The sequence below is a fragment of the Megalobrama amblycephala genome, linkage group LG4 (genome assembly GCF_018812025.1).
Source record: "Megalobrama amblycephala isolate DHTTF-2021 linkage group LG4, ASM1881202v1, whole genome shotgun sequence".
Lineage (NCBI taxonomy): Eukaryota > Metazoa > Chordata > Actinopteri > Cypriniformes > Xenocyprididae > Megalobrama > Megalobrama amblycephala.
In genome coordinates, this window is record NC_063047.1 from 49,679,018 (window position 1) to 49,697,454 (window position 18,437).

Here is an 18,437-nt window from a genome sequence, read left to right on the forward strand (position 1 = left end):
AAGATCCTGTTACTTTCAACCGGTATCTCGAGCCTCATTCATCCCCGCAGGTGAGCAGAGCCGAAGCACAACCAAAACAATGTTCTTCCGCAAGACGCATGCAGTATTATTTTTAACAGCTAGAGGGCCAAAAGCTACATGTAGTGCTTTTTAAAACCTACTCACAAACTGCACACAGTTTGTGTTTTTGTGTTTTGCAAATTAAACATAATTTGTTCATAACTCTAAATGATCATAATGGGGTCAAGTGAGAATATAAAAAGATTTTACTGGATTGGATTAACTATGTAAATGTTAAATTTCTGTGTATGTTAAAATTCCAGAGGTAACATTTAGCAATAAGATTTCCTTTGTTAATATTATTTAATGCATTATCTAACATGAAATGACAATGAGCAATAATGTTGTTTTACGGCATTTATAAATCTTTGTTAATGTTATAGTTAATTACATTACAAACATTAATTGCTTGTGTATGTTAGTTCACAGCCAATTAACTAATATTAATTTTGATTTAAAAAATGATTTAAAATTAACATTAATTAAGTATAATAAATGCTGTAACAGCATTGTTCATTGCTTTTTCATGTTAACTAATTCAGTTCAATAATGTTCACGTTCCTGAGGAAAATACTCATTAGAATCATAAATCTGTTTTAAATAGTCCTTCTAAAAGCTCTATAGGTGTACAAACAAAACACTTGGCAAGGAAAGTTTCAAGCTAATTATTTATCTGGCAACTCGGCCAATCATGTTAATGTGGCTAATTAATTGGGGACAAATGACTTGATGATGAACAGGTGACAGACAACAGCAAAGCACGCTTTTTCTTGATAAAACAGACACACAAGCTGGTTAGACTCATGCTGCAGTGACTTAAGAGTGTTTTAACTTTATTGACTTTTCATTTGATTTTGAAATGCCTCCTAAAAAAGCATCTGCTGAGCCAACTGCCATAATCCCGAAGGATTCTGAGAATGAAACGGTTGACACAAAACCAGGTTTGTAAGCAGTTTTGTCCAATTCTGATATTAGGAATTGTTTTCAGAATGACTTTTCCATTTATGACCGGTTTAAATGTTGTTGAAGATGTTTCTGAGAGCTCAAGCAGTAAGGCCAATGCACGGAAGGTTTCTCCTCACCCATCCACCATGGAGATGGTGAAAGAAGCTCTAAAAGAGCTGGACTCAAGAAAGGGCGTTTCCGCCCAAGCAATCCGTGGCTACGTCAAAGAGAAGTACAAGACCGTGGATGAGACGCGGCTGAAGTTTATGGTGCGACGAACCCTGAACAAAGGCATTGAGACTGGTGTTTTTGTGAGACCTGCAAATTCTGGGGCAACAACGACCGGTGCTCAAGGGCGCTTTCGGGTAACTTCTATTTTTTTACACCGTTCAATGAATCATTGTCAGGAATTTCAATATAACGTAATGCCTGAATGGTCACCATGTCCTCTTTCAGATTGCTGCCAAGACCAAAGCAAAGGAGGCCAAGGCACAGTCAAAGGAAAATGCTGATCCCAACGTACAGAAAGCATCCAAACCCAAGAAAGTCAAGGCAACTAAAGCCAAGGGTGAAGGTAGTTTTAAATGAGCTCTTTAAGTAGGCTATAAAAGTCTTAAATTGTCTTTCAAGGCATGTTTACACTAAAATAATTTCTAATTCTATAGAGAATCACAGCATCTACAATGATAATGGCACAGAGTAAAGGTATTCTTGGGTTTGCCTGCAAAGCTTTTTTTCTCCCCCTAGATTGGGGGAAATTGAGTCAAAGTTTGTCTGAATCTTGAAGTATGTGCTGCAGTTGACATCACTGCAGGCTGCACTCGGAATAAGCCAATCATTGTGGTCCATTGGTGAAGATGGTTTTGTTATTGGTGTGAACAGGTCTTGGAACTCAAAGCCCAAGTGTAAACCTTATCTCTACACTGTCTCAGAAACGTACAAAAGCTGTCACTGGGGTGGTACCCTTTTAAAACGTACACCTTTGTACCTAAAGAGTACCTCAAAGATGCATATTGGTACTTAAAGTGTTCATATTAGTACCTTTCCCAGTGACCGATTTTGTACCACAGTACAGAATAACTGTTGTAATGTGATTTGCTTCAGTCTTTTTAATTTGAATATCTTATTTCCTTCTCCCTCTATTCAAGGGACAAGCAAAGAAAAGAAGCCCACAAAGAAAAAGGAGGCCACAGATGTGAGTTGTCTTTTCACTTTATACATGCGCAGACCTTCGCATCTGTGTCCACCCACTTTCTATCTTTCTTTTAGGGTGCTAAGCCTAAGACTCCTGAGAGCGATGCCACTGCCTCAAAGGTGGCCCCTGCTAAGAAGCCAAAGGCAAAGAATGCAGCAGGGGAGGGTGGATCTGAGCCCAAACCGAGCAAAGCTAAAAAAGCCTCTAAAGCATCAAAAGAGGGAGTTGAGGAACCAGCAGCTAAGAAAGGAGGAAAGAGAACTGCAGCAAAGGCAGAAGAGGTTGAATCGGGAGAGAAGGGTGCTGTAGCCGCTGCAAAAGCCCCAGGGAAACGAGGAAAAAAGTGATTTGAGGCCTTTTACTGTTTTTACTCGGTGACTTTTATTCAAGCACTTGTATACCAAATAAAGCTTTTTACGTATGCTCAAGAAATGCTATTTGTTTCATTGATCTAGTTTGGTTGGAAACAATGCTGGTTTAAGGCTCTTTTGAGGTGGTTAAGTCTAGGTTGATTGCTGCAATGTCAGTTGATGGTTAACCAGGTCATGATAACTGTAACTTCAAATGTTACACTGGCTGTGTCCAAAATCACCTACTCTGAGTAGGTACTCAAGTATTCTGTGACCACCTATTTATATAATTTTTTTTTTTTTTTTTTCACAACATTAAATGCATCAGTACATTCAATTCAAACTTGCTTTATTGGCATGATAGTAAATCATACAATATTGCCAAAGCATACATTAAATACTAAAGAAAAAACCTCTGTATAATATTTGATATTTTCTTCTATCTACGGAGCCCCTAAAGGGACCTTTGCAAAAATGGAGTTTCGCGTGCTCACGAGATACTTTCGCGTGCGCACGAGAAACTTATGTCGTGCGCACGCGTTACAATTTCCGGTTTGTGTATACTGTAACCTACTTCATTTGTGCGTCACTGCCTATGAAGAATGCCAGAGTATGGATGCACATAAACTAATAAAGATCAAGAAAATTAAATAGAAAATGAGAGTGGATGCACATGAACTTATACAGCTGTATTTGCTCAAAATCTGGCTTAGACCAGATCGTCTAGGATGAATCCAGCTAATTATTCGTTTTAATTAAACACGTGCCTTATATCTAAAGTGCTTTATGTCAATGGCTCTGCTCACAATAAGCGCTGTTGGAATTGAATGGGGAAAATAAGCATGTCTCTGCCACCTGTAAGGATGCGTTAAATCCGACAAAGTGGTTTAATAAAGGGCCGTTTGATCTTGTGAAATATGAAATTTTAGTACGCCTACATTTTACAGTTCCAGTACTTTTACATGGGAAAATATAAATATGGCCTACTACTGCCCTAACGAAATATAAAGGTTCATCATTTTTACTGTACCAATGTTTTTTCATGAACTATTAATTATGACAGTGCTCACTGAGCCCATTTCCCAGCGCGATTCTTGGATGCCACAAATGGACATAAGTCCTTGAAAAATGACGCATTTCCCTAACGAAAGCCACATTTTGAGCACTTTTTACTGTATCAGCCTTATTTATTTATTTTTTTAACTTGGCAAAAAGAACAATGCACACAATTCATATCCCGGCCGTCACAGAGAATGCTTTAAAGCAGACAGACTTAAGGCCGTAATATAAACTGCCCTACGAAAGCCACATTTCAGCAAAGATCGTTATTAATTTATGCACATCCATACTCGCATTTTCTGCATATTTTTGATGGATCTTTAATAATTAACGCGTGTCCATACTATTTTCTTCTTTAATAATGATCTATTTGCTCAAAATTATAAAGAAGAAGATAGTATGGATGCGCATGAATTATTAAAGATCTATTTGCTCAAAATTATGCAGAAAATGCTAGAATGGATATGCATACATTAATAAAAATATATTTGCTCAAAATTGAAAATGCGAGTAGCCTATGAATGAATTAATAATGATCTATTTGCTCAAAATTATGAAGAAAATGCGACTATGGATGTGCATAAATTAATAACGATCTATTTGCTCAAAATTATGCAGAAAATGCGAGTATGCATGAATAGGCTAAATAAAGATCTATTTGCTCAAAATTATAAAGAAGAAGATGGTATGGACGCGCATGAATTATTAACGATAAAACAAAAATATGCAGAAAATGCGAGTATGGATGAATTAATAAAGATCTATTTGCTCAAAATTATAAAGAAAATGAGAGTATGAATTAATAACGATCTATTTGCTGAAATGTGGCTTTCGTAGGGCAGTTTATATCACGGTCTTATGTCTGTCTGCTTTAAAGCATTCTCTGTGACGGCCGGGATATGAATAGTTGTGTGCATTGTTATTTTTGCCAAGTTAAAAAAATAAATAGGGTAAATAAGGCTGATACAGTAAAAAGTGCTCAAAATGTGGCTTTCGTTAGGGAAGTGCGTCATTTTTCAAAGACTTATGTCCATTTGTGGCATCCAAGAATCGCGCTGGGAAATGGGCTCAGTGAGCACTGTCATAATGCCACGTTTAATGGTTCATGAAAAAACATTGGTACAGTAAAAATGATGAAACTTTGTATTTCGTTAGGGCAGTAGGCCATATTTATATTTTCCCATGTAAAAGTACTGGAACTGTAAAATGTAGGCGTACTAAAATTTCATATTTCACAAGATCAAACGGCCCTTTATTAAACCACTTTGTCGGATTTAACGCATCCTTACAGGTGGCAGAGACATGCTTATTTTCTCCATTCAATTCTAACAGCGCTTATTGCGAGCAGAGCCATTGACATAAAGCACTTTAGATATAAGGAAGGCACGTGTTTAATTAAAACGAATAATTAGCTGGATTCATCCTAGACGATCTGGTCTAAGAAAGCCAGATTTTGAGCAAATACAGCTGTATTAGTTCATGTGCATCCACTCTCATTTTCTCTTTAATTTTCATGATCTTTATTAGTTTATGTGCATCCATACTCTGGCATTCTTCATAGGCAGTGACGCACAAATGAAGTAGGTTATAGTATACACAAACCGGAAATTGCACGCGAAAGTTTCTCGTGAGCACGCGAAAGTATCTCGTGAGCACGCGAAACGCCGTCATTTTTTTATTTTTGCAAAGGTCCCTTTAGGGGCTCCATATCTATCTCATATATTCTAACATAACTTAAATAGTGTAACACAATAGAACATGTCTGAACATTTGGTACCACAGTGGTTATACTGTATACACACATGTATGGAGGGTCACTGTGGTGGACGGTAAGGAAACACACTGAGGTCAGACACACACATTACACACATTCACCTGCTGTCTCTCAGGCTGTGGCACATGCGCACGTATCTCGCAGCCAGTGCTGCTGTCGGTCCCTCTCCTAATAACTTTATTTGTTCTACTTCACTCATGGCTGTAAAGTTCTTTATTATGTTACAGGATTTTGTGAAGTAGAGATCTCTAATTGATATGTATTTTTGACAGTGAAGGAGAAAGTGCATCTCTTTCTCGATCTCTCCTGTCCTGCAGTGAACACACACCCTTTGCTCTCTGGGTCTGCCGGTCTCGATGGCTAGACTGTGCTCACTGAGCCTGTACTTGGTCAGGATCCGTCTCTGCTTTGTGTCTTTGACATTTTGGAGAGATTCTTCTAATTCATAATTTGATTTAAGAGTTTGATAGAATAATTTACTTTGTGTATTACTTTAATCATCCCAATGTTCCTGATATGTATTTTTAGATTGGTTTGGTTTATTTTGATGTTTGGATGAGAAGCAGTGCTGGTCTGAGACTGGTTAGTGTTAATAGAGTTAGTCAGGTTAGTAAGTCTCAGAACAAACTGACTGAGGGGACTTTTTTCAGGGTTCAGTTCTTGGGTTTTAGTAATACCACTGTCTGCTTTTAAAAGCTATTACTTGTCTTGAAAAAGGTAATTTCCAAAGCTCAAAATTTATAGTTCACTTTTTGTGTATGCGAGGGTCAGCATAGTGTGCATGACGCGGATTTCGTCAGAAGTGTACACGTGTACTGTATGTGCACCACCGGAGTTTTGAAACCATGCATACTTTGTGCACGCAGGTCGCACATGCGCATTTAATTGTTTTTGCAGTAATTTATCTACAAGTGCCCTGGAGGCGTCGATTCACAAGGTAGTCGAAAAACTGCATAGAACAGACCCGAACGCGTGCAAGCTACAGCGACACTGGAGGCCTAAGTAGATGAGAGATTGTGCAAAGAATTTAGAAAGTTTCCTCATTTGTACAACTCTACCATGAAAGAATATAAATATATTTACATGGGTTGTAACTCATGGTGAGAAATTGCTCAAAACATGACTTATGAGAGCTTATTTTCTGCAACAATCCAGAAGTTAATGGAAAAATATTGGGTTTTTTTTTTTTGGTTAAAAAAACTTCTGGGTTGGCCTACAAAAATACATAATCACTGCAGCACTCTATATTTTAATTGAGTTCATTGGAGGGTGCTTAGTGAATCACACTGATTCTCTCCATGTTTGACGCAGTTCGCTATTCAGGTCACACTTTCAGGTGCACATGCTATTGAGTTAATTACAAACTCTGGATGAAATCCTGAGGTAGTTTATACCAAGTGTTGTGAGGCCGCTGAACCCCATTTAAACCGGGTTCGATTCATCTGGTTTTGTCAACTCAATAACAACAACTTTGTAAAACAGGCTTGTGAAGGCCTAGTGTGGGTTTTTACTCAACAGGGATGTATGTTGATATCTGTATGCTATCTTTACAAGGATAAAAAGTATTTAGGCTAGCTAAAGCTGATCCTGTATCAGAGTTTAAAAACAACCCCCCACCCAGGTTAAGGGAGAGCAGGCCTCTGGGCCGAGCCTGAGCAGTCAAGACAATCACATTAAGACTTGCTGATCCGCAGGAAAGACGCCCGGATCAGAGGTCAGCTGACAATGGAATTCTTCACTGTGGGACTGAGACTGTTTGTGAAGGTTTGGCCCCTTGAGGGAAGTTTAATAAGACAGTCTTAACTGTGCAGTTTCCACCGCGCTCGGGTCCCCGAGGGCCTGCAAAAGCCTGGGGCGAATGTGAAGGGCCGATTCAGGCAGCAGGGCACCCGAAATCCCTCTGATTGCCCTCTCATTAGTGTACGGCTCCCAGCCAGGTGAAATTACTGAAGAGTGGGATGGTGGGGAAGCAGAGGAAAAACAGGCCAAATTACCGCAGGTGGACAGAGGGAGGACAGGAAAACAGATTGATGAGGTGGATGTGTGGACAAGGAAGACAGATTGAGGAAGTGAAAACAAATGGAGTGATATGAAAGAGGACAAATAGACTGGGCTTTAAAGCTAAGACAGACTGATTGAAAGAATGATAGAGGTCGGCAAACACTAAACCGTACACAGACTGAGGGAGGCATGGACAGATTGATGGAGAGAAGGAAAGATAACCTCAGGCTGAGAGTGAAGTGAAACAGCTGAGCGTGGTCTGCTGTTCTGGAAATGCATGCAGTGTTGGTTTGGACTTGTCCTCTGTGTGTGATGGGCTACTGTGCGATGTAACCACCATAGACACAGGGGGACAAGGTCCCAACAGTAATCAGATGGGACAAATTGTCCTCCCAATATATAATGTTCTTGAAACTGCTGTGCTGCATTAAATTTGCAAAACTCTGTTTGTTGTTAGGATGACAAAACACATTTTAGGATCTCGGTGCGCTTGTCAATGTCAAACTGAGATGGCCAATCAAATCAAAGAAGGCGGGGCTTACTGTTCACAGGAGCTAAAGGTGAATTCCAGCATGACAATTCAGTTTTAATGGTGAAAGAGTGCAAGGTGAGATGTAAGTAGCTAAACATTTAGTATTAGCAACTGTTTCATGAAATAAATGTTAAATGACCAACAGTAATATCCCGTGATGCAAAGTATTCAAATTTTGCCTTTTTGAAAGGACACATTTCACAGACTGTGATAGGTTTCCACAGTCATTAACCTCATAAATATAACAAAGTTTCTTTAAAATTTTTTTAAAAATAAGAATTGAATTGCATTGAATGCACTGGTTATCTGACCAATGTAATCAGTCTCTTGATATTTTTTCCTCTTTTGTAAAGTCATAAAAACTCTATTGTGGGTTTTTGCTGTAGTTTTTGTTCACAAGTTCACAAGTTTACCCTACTATGATGACTTCTACTTCTGAAAAGGTTCCATTGAAAATATAAGCCATTATTTATGTGATTCATGTAATACGTAATTGAATGTGACGAGACAAGAAATATTCATGGAGCTATTTAAGCATATTAGGCATCCGATTAAGTGTGTATATTTTAAAATAAAAAATTGGTTAACATTGGTTATCCCAATGTTCAAGACGTGCTTACGGCCTCGAGTTGTGGATATGACTTGATATAGCAGCACCTCTGTCCATTACCACCGAACATTATTTTGACTCGACTCTCAGTTTGTGAAAACGAACTAAAGACATGTCGCAATAATGCACTTTCAATGGACATCTATCATGTAAGTACAGGAGGGTTTAAAAGTAGAAATGTGCAGTTTGTATTTAAATAATGTTAAATAAGACTGAAAAGTTGTCTATGAGCTCATGAGCAAACATCTTTGAACCAAACCAATTTTTTAGATAGTTTGGAAGTGTGAGTATCATCTCTTGCTTTTCAGACCAAGCATAGTCTTTCTTGCCTTCCTCATCAGAAAATCATTAATTAATAGGGGTGTAATGGTACATGTATTCATCCTGAACCGTCACAATTCTGTGAATACAGTCAGTCACAGGCGATCCACTCTCCAAACCAGAAGGGGGTGCGCGCAGTAATGCAACGCTGTTTTTTCTTTAACAGATAAAGTGCAAAAGAAGAAGAACAGAATCTATGCATAGATATGTTTATATGTGATCTCTCAACCATTGTTTCATCCGCAGAAAGACATGAATAAAACAGCTTAAAAATAATATCTCACGTAACATTACATTTACCTCAGGCAAGTCATTTAGTGTCCACAGCATGTTAGTTCACTAGAGAAATGAAGCATTTTACTAAATATATGCACTATATTAGCTTATATATTCATTATATTTACTTTACCTGTTATTAATGTCTTAATTATTTAATGCATGCTTAAATAAATTTGCCATGAAAACAAGTTATTGCAATAACTGTGTAAATTATCCATATTGCAAAAAACGAATTGGAGAAGAAAAACAACTGAAAAATTATTTTAAAATTTGATTCAGAATTTAATGCAAAACCTGCATTTTATTAAATTCTAACTGAATTTTATTAGTTTTCGCCCCCCTGCTGTACTGAACCCATACCGAACCGTGACTTCAATACCGTGGTACATAATGAACTGTCATGTTTGTGTACCGTTACACCCCTATCGATTAGTATGCTGAAGTTTACCTGGTCATTTAGCGCTACATACTCTGGGGGACCTTGGAGCCCATGTGGTCAACTCACATTGTTATGGCTTAGGGTCATTTTGTTCAACTGCCTTTGGCAGTCTCGGCAGAGTGGTTTGAGACTTTGTTGGATCCTGGCAGTGTGAAGGCTTGGGGCACTTTTTCAAGTAGGACTACTTCTCTAGGTAGATTAATTATTGACTATACATTAACAACATGGTGAACTTTTCTCTGTATTACACAGCAACATTTTACACAAATTACAAGTTGCAATTGTTTCTGTGTCAATCAACAGTTTTACAGATGCTGTCCACAAAGCTTAACTTGTATTCAAACCGGAACATTATTTTAATCCTTATAATGACCAACAAATACCCCTAAAGCATGGAATGTTAATAATGCACAGACCATTCAAACACACACACACACCTTATGGAGTGTCTGGCTTTATATCACTCTTATCTATGCCCCCTCTCCAGTCAGGTCCACCCATATGCTTCACTGCACACAAGAATGAACTAGACATAAAGAGCTGAGTGTTCACACACACACACACACAGCTCTCTAATAGGACAGACCTCTGTCCTTATCTTCCCCGTCATTCTATAATGGATGGCCATTCACACAAAGGTCACATACACACTCTGTCAACACTCAGGCACCAGAGACGTCCCTCTGACAAGTGTGTCACACACAGAAGTATACACTAAATACACACTAAAGCACAAAAGAATGACCTCCTATAAAACAGAGCAATAAAACAAAGAGATTTCAAAAACAATATTACAGCACTTCAGTTTGTTTGTCAACGAGAATGCTTTTTTAGTCACATTTTGATTGAAAAAAATGGATTTGCTACGTTTGGAGTAAGGATATAAAAGGTTTAAAACTGCAAAACAGAGATATCTGTCATTATATAAAGAACATGGAGTTTGTCCAATTTTGTGAAAACTTTGTTAAAAAAAAATAGTGATATTATATAAAAAGTAACCTACTCAATTTACAAAAGTGTGCTTGGCAAAGAAACTGTTACTTCCCAATCATCTTATTTTTGTGTTTGAGCAAGGAATTTTTGAGAATGATTTCAATTCCATTAGCTTTCTAGTTTGAGCCACAATACTCCTGTTAAAGACCTGAACCTGAAATGGTTTGGGGAATACAATTTTCTTTCCTGTGTTGATGTAGTCAGGGTCAAAGCACCAAAAGTGCGTAGCCCCTATAGGATCCGGTTGTTTTCTTCTTCTTCTTTCCCTGTCATGTGAGTCTATGGGATCTATTAGAACCGCTTGTATGAAAAATATGAAATTTGGCACACTTAATGGGGTGGACATGAATAAACCCCTGGCCAACTTTAGTATCTCTAGAACAAACGCTATAGCGCCACCATCAGTTTAAATATTCACTTTTCTTTTGATTTTAACTTTTCAACCCTTTGAAAAAAAATTTAAACTTGGTATGCTTCATTCGAACCATGATTTGAGGGCACATTTGACGACAGCGCCACCTACATCTGAAAATCTGCTATTTTTGCTTAATTTATAGTTTGCCAGAAAATATGAATTCCTTGGGTCATGCTGAATCTCTTGCCAAAACTGGTCCTTCCACCATTAAACATTTTTTGTAAATATTGATTTATTTTAAACGCTTTGACATACTGGCACGAAATGTGGTAGGGATCATCAACAGCATGACCTGAAGGTATCTGAGAAGTTCAATGTCAGCGCCACCTAGTGTTCCAAAGATACAAGGCTTTTTACCACAATGCTTCAAAATATTGTCCATAATTTGTTTTACTGGTGTTGATATGTTTCTTGGCTCCTGTATAAATTATTTTGAAGAACAACTGTCATTGTCATTGATCATAACAAGAACAAACCATATATTTTTGTATTTGAGCAAGGAATTTTTGAGAATGATTTTAGTTTCTAGTTTGAGCCACACTAGTGCTATTAAAGACCTGAACCTTAACATGAAATGTTTTGGGAATACAATTTTCTTTCCTGTGTTGATGTAGTTAGGGTCAAAGGACCAAAAGTGCGTAGCCCCTATTGCATCCGGTAGTTTTCTTCTTCTTCCTCCTCTGCCATATGAGTCTATGTCAGCTCTTAGAATCACTTGTAGGAAAACGATGAAATTTGGCACACTTAATGGGGTGGACATGAATAAACTCTTGGCCACCTTTAGGGTCTCTAGAACAAACTCTATAGAGCCACCATCAGTTTAAATATTCACTTTTCTTTTGGTTATAACTTTTCAACCCTTTGTCCTAAAATTGAAAACTTGGTATGCTTCCTTAGTGCCATGATTTGAGGGCACATGCTAAATTTGACGACAGCACCACCTTCATGAAAATGGTGATTTTTGCTTATAGCTTGTGAAATGTTTGCCAGTAAATGTGAATTCCTTGGGTCATGCTGAATCTGTTGATACCAATTTTGCCAGAACTGGTCAAATCATCCATCCACCATTTAAACATTTTATGTAAACATTGATTTATTTTAAACGCTTTGACATACTGGCATGAAATGTGGTAGGGATCATCAACAGCACGACCTGAAGGTATCTGAGTTCAATCTCAGCGCCACCTAGTGTTCCAAAGATATAAGGCTTTTTACCACAACGCTTCAAAATATTGTCCATAATTTGTTTACTTGGTGTTGATATGTTCCTTAGCTCCTGTATAGATTATTTTGGAGAACTACAACTATGTCATTGTCATTGATCATAACAAGAACTTTGTAAATAACAAACCATCCACGAGTAAGACTTCAAAGCATACCTTTATGAATGCTGCTTTCATAATCTCAGAAAACAATATAGATGAGCCTTATGAACATCTAATCACTCATTTTTACACTTAAAGGTGCCATCGAACATTTTTTTTACAAGATGTAATATAAGTCTAAGGTGTCCCCTGAATGTGTCTGTGAAGTTGCAGCTCAAAATACCCCATAGATTTTTTTTAATAAATTTTTTGGGGCATAATTAGAAATGCGCCGATTCATGCTGCGCGGCCCCTTTAAATTGCGAGCTCTCCGCCCCCTCGACTCTATCACTGCATAAACACAGTTTACACAGCTAATATAACCATCAAAATGGATCTTTACAAAGTGTTCGTCATGCAGCATGTCTAGTCGCGTAAGTATAGTATTTATTTGGATGTTTACATTTGATTCTGAATGAGTTTGATAGTGTTCCGTGGCAAATGAGATTTATATAAGAAGGAGGAAAGAATGGAGTTTGAGACTCACTGTATGTCATTTCCATGTACTGAACTCTTGTTATTCAACTATGCCAAGGTGAATTCAATTTTCAATTCAATGGAACCTTTAAATCATATCTTTCGGTTTCATACACTGACTATTATACCAAGCTTACCTAACTAATAAATGACTTCAAACTTCAAGCAACAAAAGCCACAAAATTCAAATTTAATTTTGAAGGCTTCATGTTTTTTCCTAGCCTACAGTCTCTCATCCGAAATTGACAATGGATTACTGTCCCATTTTAAATGTATTTTGGCACATAAAACATACTTAATTGCTTATTGCTTTAACATGAGAGTTAAGAACACAACCTTATACACAGACACTTCATCTGGACAGCTTATTAAAGATGGGATGTTCAGCTTTTTGGCTTGAGTAATGATTGAGAAAGATGATAAATCCATATGTGAAGGAAGAGAGGAGTGTGCTGACTTCTGTCTTTTGTCCTGCAAAGGGATGCATGGTAAGAGAAGAGGCTGGCAGGCATTGTTTAAAGACAAAGATTGGAGTAGGGGGTGGGGTGGGACACTTGAGGAATGTGCTTTGTGTTCTTTCTCAAAAGATAAAGGCTCCTGGAGCAAACAGACACACAACTAAGACAGACAATCATAGACCCCAAAAACTCAGCACAGCAACATATAATTTACTGAAGCATTCAGAAGAGCTTAGCACAATAAGGGCAATCATAATCTCTTAACCACTCTCCCGCCCTAATAATACGGACCCAACATTAAATCTATTTGTATTTGACAATAGCTTCTAATGTATGCTCCTTGTTTCAGTTTCTTACAGAAGAACAACTTGGACCACATAGGTTTCAAAGATACAGCCTCAAAAATGCTATTTAATGTCAAAAATGCTGTCAGAAGTCAAATTTCTTTCCAAAATCAAAATAAGAAAATAACAATTTTCATGGCAACTCCCCAACCCCCATCTTGTTAATGTGATGCAATAAATAAATAAATAAATAAACTGATATATATATATATATATATATATATATATATATATATATATATATATATATATATATATAAGTGTGAATATCATTTGAAAAATAAGTTTCAGCTAATTATTGGTGTGTCTTTAGTCGGGACACAATGATTTTCATTATTCCATTTCAGTAATGAGAGTCTAAGGATAATTATCTTTGAGAACAGAGATAATTATCTATGAAAATTAGAAAGTAAAACATTAAGGCAAATAATAGAATTTCGGGGGAAATGCTTATAATTGTCTATAAAAATATGTAAGCAATCTTAACTGTTCTAAATTACTACATATTGACTTTATGCAAAATTTAATATCTTTTGATTCTAGGAATAATAGTTTTACCAAATACCACTGCATCCCAGATGGGTTTGCAAAGATGAGATAGATAAACTTACAAACAGACACGCAAGGAAACTGCAAGATGGGAGGAAAAAGAGAGGAGGCGAAGTCAAAAGAAGGTTTAAGTCAAGGACGTTTTCAAGGAGTCTTGGGAAAGAACTGGTTCTTTCTTCTGAAGGGATTGGGGACAAGAGATCCATTGGTGAAGAGACACAGACAGGGGGAGGGGAACTCTAAGCCCCATTCCCAAATCTCACTCGCACCTCTGCCGAGCAGAGAAGGTCATTGTATCTTCAGGGAGGAATGCTTAAAACAAGAATGTCCAAGAAATCGGATCACCCCAAAACAATTATGGAAATATGCATCCAGCAGGTGTGTGCGGACCGCAGCATAGTCAGTCACAGATAAAAGGATCAAGAACGATCCCGGGAGAACGGGAAGACTGGAAGAGAGCAAGAATTAAAAGGGTCATATACATTTATTATTTATTTAGATTTTTCTCTGAGGTCGACTTATAATGTTTGTGAAAGATTTATGTGCCAAAAACAGGCATATTTAGTTTGTCACGACCATTTTCCACAGTCTCTCTGAACCTTAGAATTAAACAGGCTTCTTAAGTCAAGTTTATTTTTCTGCCGTGCCTTGAAAACATATGTAAATGTGCTCTTCACCTTCACCTTGAGTGTGCTGCAGAGTCCCAAATAGCGTTGGGCCATCTTTCAATTTTTTACTATATAGTGACCTTTAATTTGGACAAAGAGAAACTGGGGGAGTGACTTTATTACGTTGGATGTGTCAGTGTCACTTTGCTCACATCCGATTGGTTTGAGATCTCTTAAGCAGAACAAAACCTGTGGAGTGTAAGTTACCATTGTGATGAACACTGCTAAAAGCCAAGTCATTTTCATGGTACCTAAAAACCAGGATTGCCGCAAACTAATCTGAAACTTACCTGGCTTCATGGTACAGGCCCCTGGTGTTTTAATCTGTCTCTTTTGTCCAATTTCAATCACTTCTGTCCTGATTTCTTTGAGGGGAGAGTCTATGGGTGGGTAAATGTATGTTTTTTTCAGATCTTTCAATCTAATGGACAAAATAAGCTAATTCAATTTACATATGAACGTGATTGGAGATGACGGAAAAACAGACGGGGATCGTCAGCTTTAGTTTCTGCTCTGACAGCCACAAGACCGGCCGAAGGCAGCGAGTGTGTGTTAGAAATCAGGAATGGTGAGAGAACATTGTGCTTGGTACATTTTCATCTTCAAACTTAACTTGGGTCTTCATCCAACAAAGTTTAAATCCCTTCTGGCAAGTGCGCTTCCCATAATGTTTATGCATTAGGTCAGTAGGAGGAGAGTAGACGATCTTTTATGGTTGTTCAAATGCATTTGACCACATGAGCGTCTACACTATGAAAGCAATCCGGTCAAATGTGTTTTCGACCAGCTTTGGAAGTGGTCGAAAGTGGAGAAGTTCAAAACATTTTAGGCCCCGTTTACACCTGTATTTAGCGTTGTTCACTTGTGATCTGATCGACCAAAACGCATCTTAATACGAGTAAACTGGGCCTTAATGAACTCTTTCTTAAACAAGAGAAATTCGATTCCTTGTCTTAGTAAAAGAGAAGCAAGCAAGAAAGAAATTTTAAAACTAGACTAAATGTATACTTTTTATTGTAACAGAAACACAGATTACACTGACAAAGAAAATGAATCTTTTTACATAAATCAAGATATATTTATACAAAAAAAAAAAACAAAAAAAAAAGAGGCAACAGAATAAAAGTCCCTGGTTTGTTCTTGTGGATCTCCAATGTGAAGACCACATCCTCCTACCCATAAACCCACTCGTGGTATGAAAGGGTGGCTTTTGAATCTTGTGGTTTAGTTGATGATGAACACCAGCTCCAAGTTGGTGAGTCAAACCAGCACAACATTCCCGTAATAAACAAAACAGTATGGCACACGTTCAAAGGTTGTTTCGAGTCTTTCAGCCACTCATAAAACAACAGAGTGTCTTTTATTTGGTCTCTTTTTAGTGCCAGTCAAGTGTTGCAGATCTCTACGTGTGTATATGTGTGTGTGTGTTTGTATAAGCACGTATGTTTCGCATATTTAGTTCACCAATGGAACCTCTGCTTCATTCATGTCTTTCTCCTCTGAAAAAAGTGCTAAGACTTTTGTGCTAATTTTCTTATTGCTGCTCACATACACACACACAGAGTGCATCATTTAAAAACAATACCATTTTTTTTAGCACTTTAGCCACGTAGTGTGTATCTGACCGTTTGTGCACAACACATCCTTAAAATGAAGGATGAAGAAGTTGTCATTAATAATCTGATACTTGTATCCACATTCTTGCGTTATAAAGGTCTTACGCTCAATCCTCTTCAGTACGAAAGTCTCCTTTAGAAAAATACTCTGCAAAAATGGAAATACTGTCTTTGCATTATGATGTCAGAGCAAGTCTTTCCTTCTGGATTACATCATGTGGCTCCCCGAAATATGGAAAAGGGTGAAGTAACATCCCTATGAGACCCGTTTGATATCACAAATGAAGCTTTGTAATATTAGTAGTATTACGTTGATGTTTCCGACATGTTCCTGGACTGGTCCCCTTTAGGTAGACTTGGAAGCAAATAAGCAATCTTGATCCTTAAGTGACCCAGTAGAAAGGAAGTAGAAATGTTCCTGATTGTGAGTGGATAGGTTACATGAAGGTTGTCCGGCAAACTCAACAAGCGTTTGCATGTGTGTGAGTGTGTACGGTTCACTCAGTAGAGCACATTCCCGGGAGTTTTGTTTTGAATCCCAAGAGCCTCAATGCTGGACAGAATCTTCTTCTGATGACCAGCCAGAGTTATTCCCAAACGCAGCAGATCCCTGAGACACGGAAACAGAGAGAGAGAGAAATAAAAAACAGAATTAGACCTTAGCTATATTATGTTGTTTGCATATGTAAAAACAATAAATATAAATATACACTACAGTTCACAAGTTTGGGATCAAGTTTTTTTTTTTTTTTTTTTTTTTTTTGACAAAAAAAGTGACATGTATTTCAAATAAAAGCTGTTATTATGAACTTTCTATTCACTAAAGAATCCTGGAAAAAAAAATATGAAGCAGCACAACTGTTTTCAACATTGATAACAGTAATCAGAAATGTTTTTTGAGCAGCAAATCAGCATATTAGAATGATTTCTGAAGGATCATGTGACACTGAAGACTGAAGTAATGCTGCTAGAAAACAGTTATTTTAAATTGTAATTACATTTTACAATATTTCTGCTTTTACTGTATTTTTAAACAAATGCAGCCTTGTTGAACATAAGAAACTTATTTCAAAAACACTGTACCAACTTTAAACTTTTGAATATTATATTATATTATATTATATTATATTATATTATATTATATTATATTATATTATTATATTATAATATAATATAAAAACAATAGAAAATTAATACAATATAAAATGATATAATATAAATTAATATTATATAATATAATTAGTCTTTTTATTTAATTTTATTTGTTTCTATTTAGTAACACTGATTATTTTTTTATAAATGATTGTGAAATCAATTATTTACCTTTTAGTTTTTAATCTTCCTTGTAATTCAGTTTTATTTCAGAATTTGCTGTCTATTATATAAAATTAATATAATATAATATAATATATTATAATATAATAAGTCATATAATTTATTTTTTTGTTTCTATTTAGTAACATTTATTATTTATTTTTATACGTTTTTTTTATAAATTTTTTATAAATGATTTTGAATTTAATTATATACCTTTTACCAAAGACAAGTTTTTAATCTTTCTTGTAATTCAGTTGTATTTCAGAATTTGCTGTCTATAATATAATATAATATAATATAATATAATATAATATAAAATATAATATAATATAATATAATATAATATAATATAATATAATATAATATAATTAGTCATATAATTTATTTTTTTGTTTCTATTTAGTAACATTTATTATTTATTATTTATTTTTATACATTTTTTTAAATAATTTTTTTTATAAATGATTTAGAATTTAATTATATACCTTTTACCAAAGACAAGTTTTTAATCTTTCTTGTAATTTCAGAATTTGCTGTCTATAATATAATATAATATAATATAATATAATATAATATAATATAATATAATATAATATAATATAATATAATAATTAGTCCTTTTATTTAGTTTTTTTGTTTTTATTTAGTAACACTTATTATTAATTCTTATA

General features: G+C 36.2%; 2 protein-coding genes across 4 annotated transcripts in view; one reads left to right on the forward strand and one right to left on the reverse strand.

Moving 5' to 3' along the window:
- Nucleotides 1-813: 813 nt before the first annotated feature.
- On the forward strand, nucleotides 814-2,632 carry LOC125267806 (protein B4). The gene is made up of 5 exons (XM_048189776.1): nucleotides 814-1,001; nucleotides 1,090-1,370; nucleotides 1,462-1,579; nucleotides 2,154-2,200; nucleotides 2,275-2,632. The coding sequence occupies exons 1-5, from the start codon at nucleotides 920-922 to the stop codon at nucleotides 2,545-2,547; spliced, it is 801 nt and encodes a 266-aa protein (XP_048045733.1). The 5' UTR covers nucleotides 814-919; the 3' UTR covers nucleotides 2,548-2,632.
- A 13,198-nt stretch (nucleotides 2,633-15,830) lies between these two features.
- The window catches only part of ephb4a (eph receptor B4a), a 51,072-nt gene continuing 48,465 nt past the window's right edge, over nucleotides 15,831-18,437 (reverse strand). For all 3 annotated transcript variants that reach the window (XM_048189778.1, XM_048189777.1, XM_048189779.1), the window contains exon 17: nucleotides 15,831-17,059. In XM_048189778.1, the coding sequence (XP_048045735.1) occupies nucleotides 16,951-17,059 (109 nt within the window). In that variant the 3' untranslated portion in view covers nucleotides 15,831-16,950. The remainder of the gene's footprint in view (nucleotides 17,060-18,437) is intronic.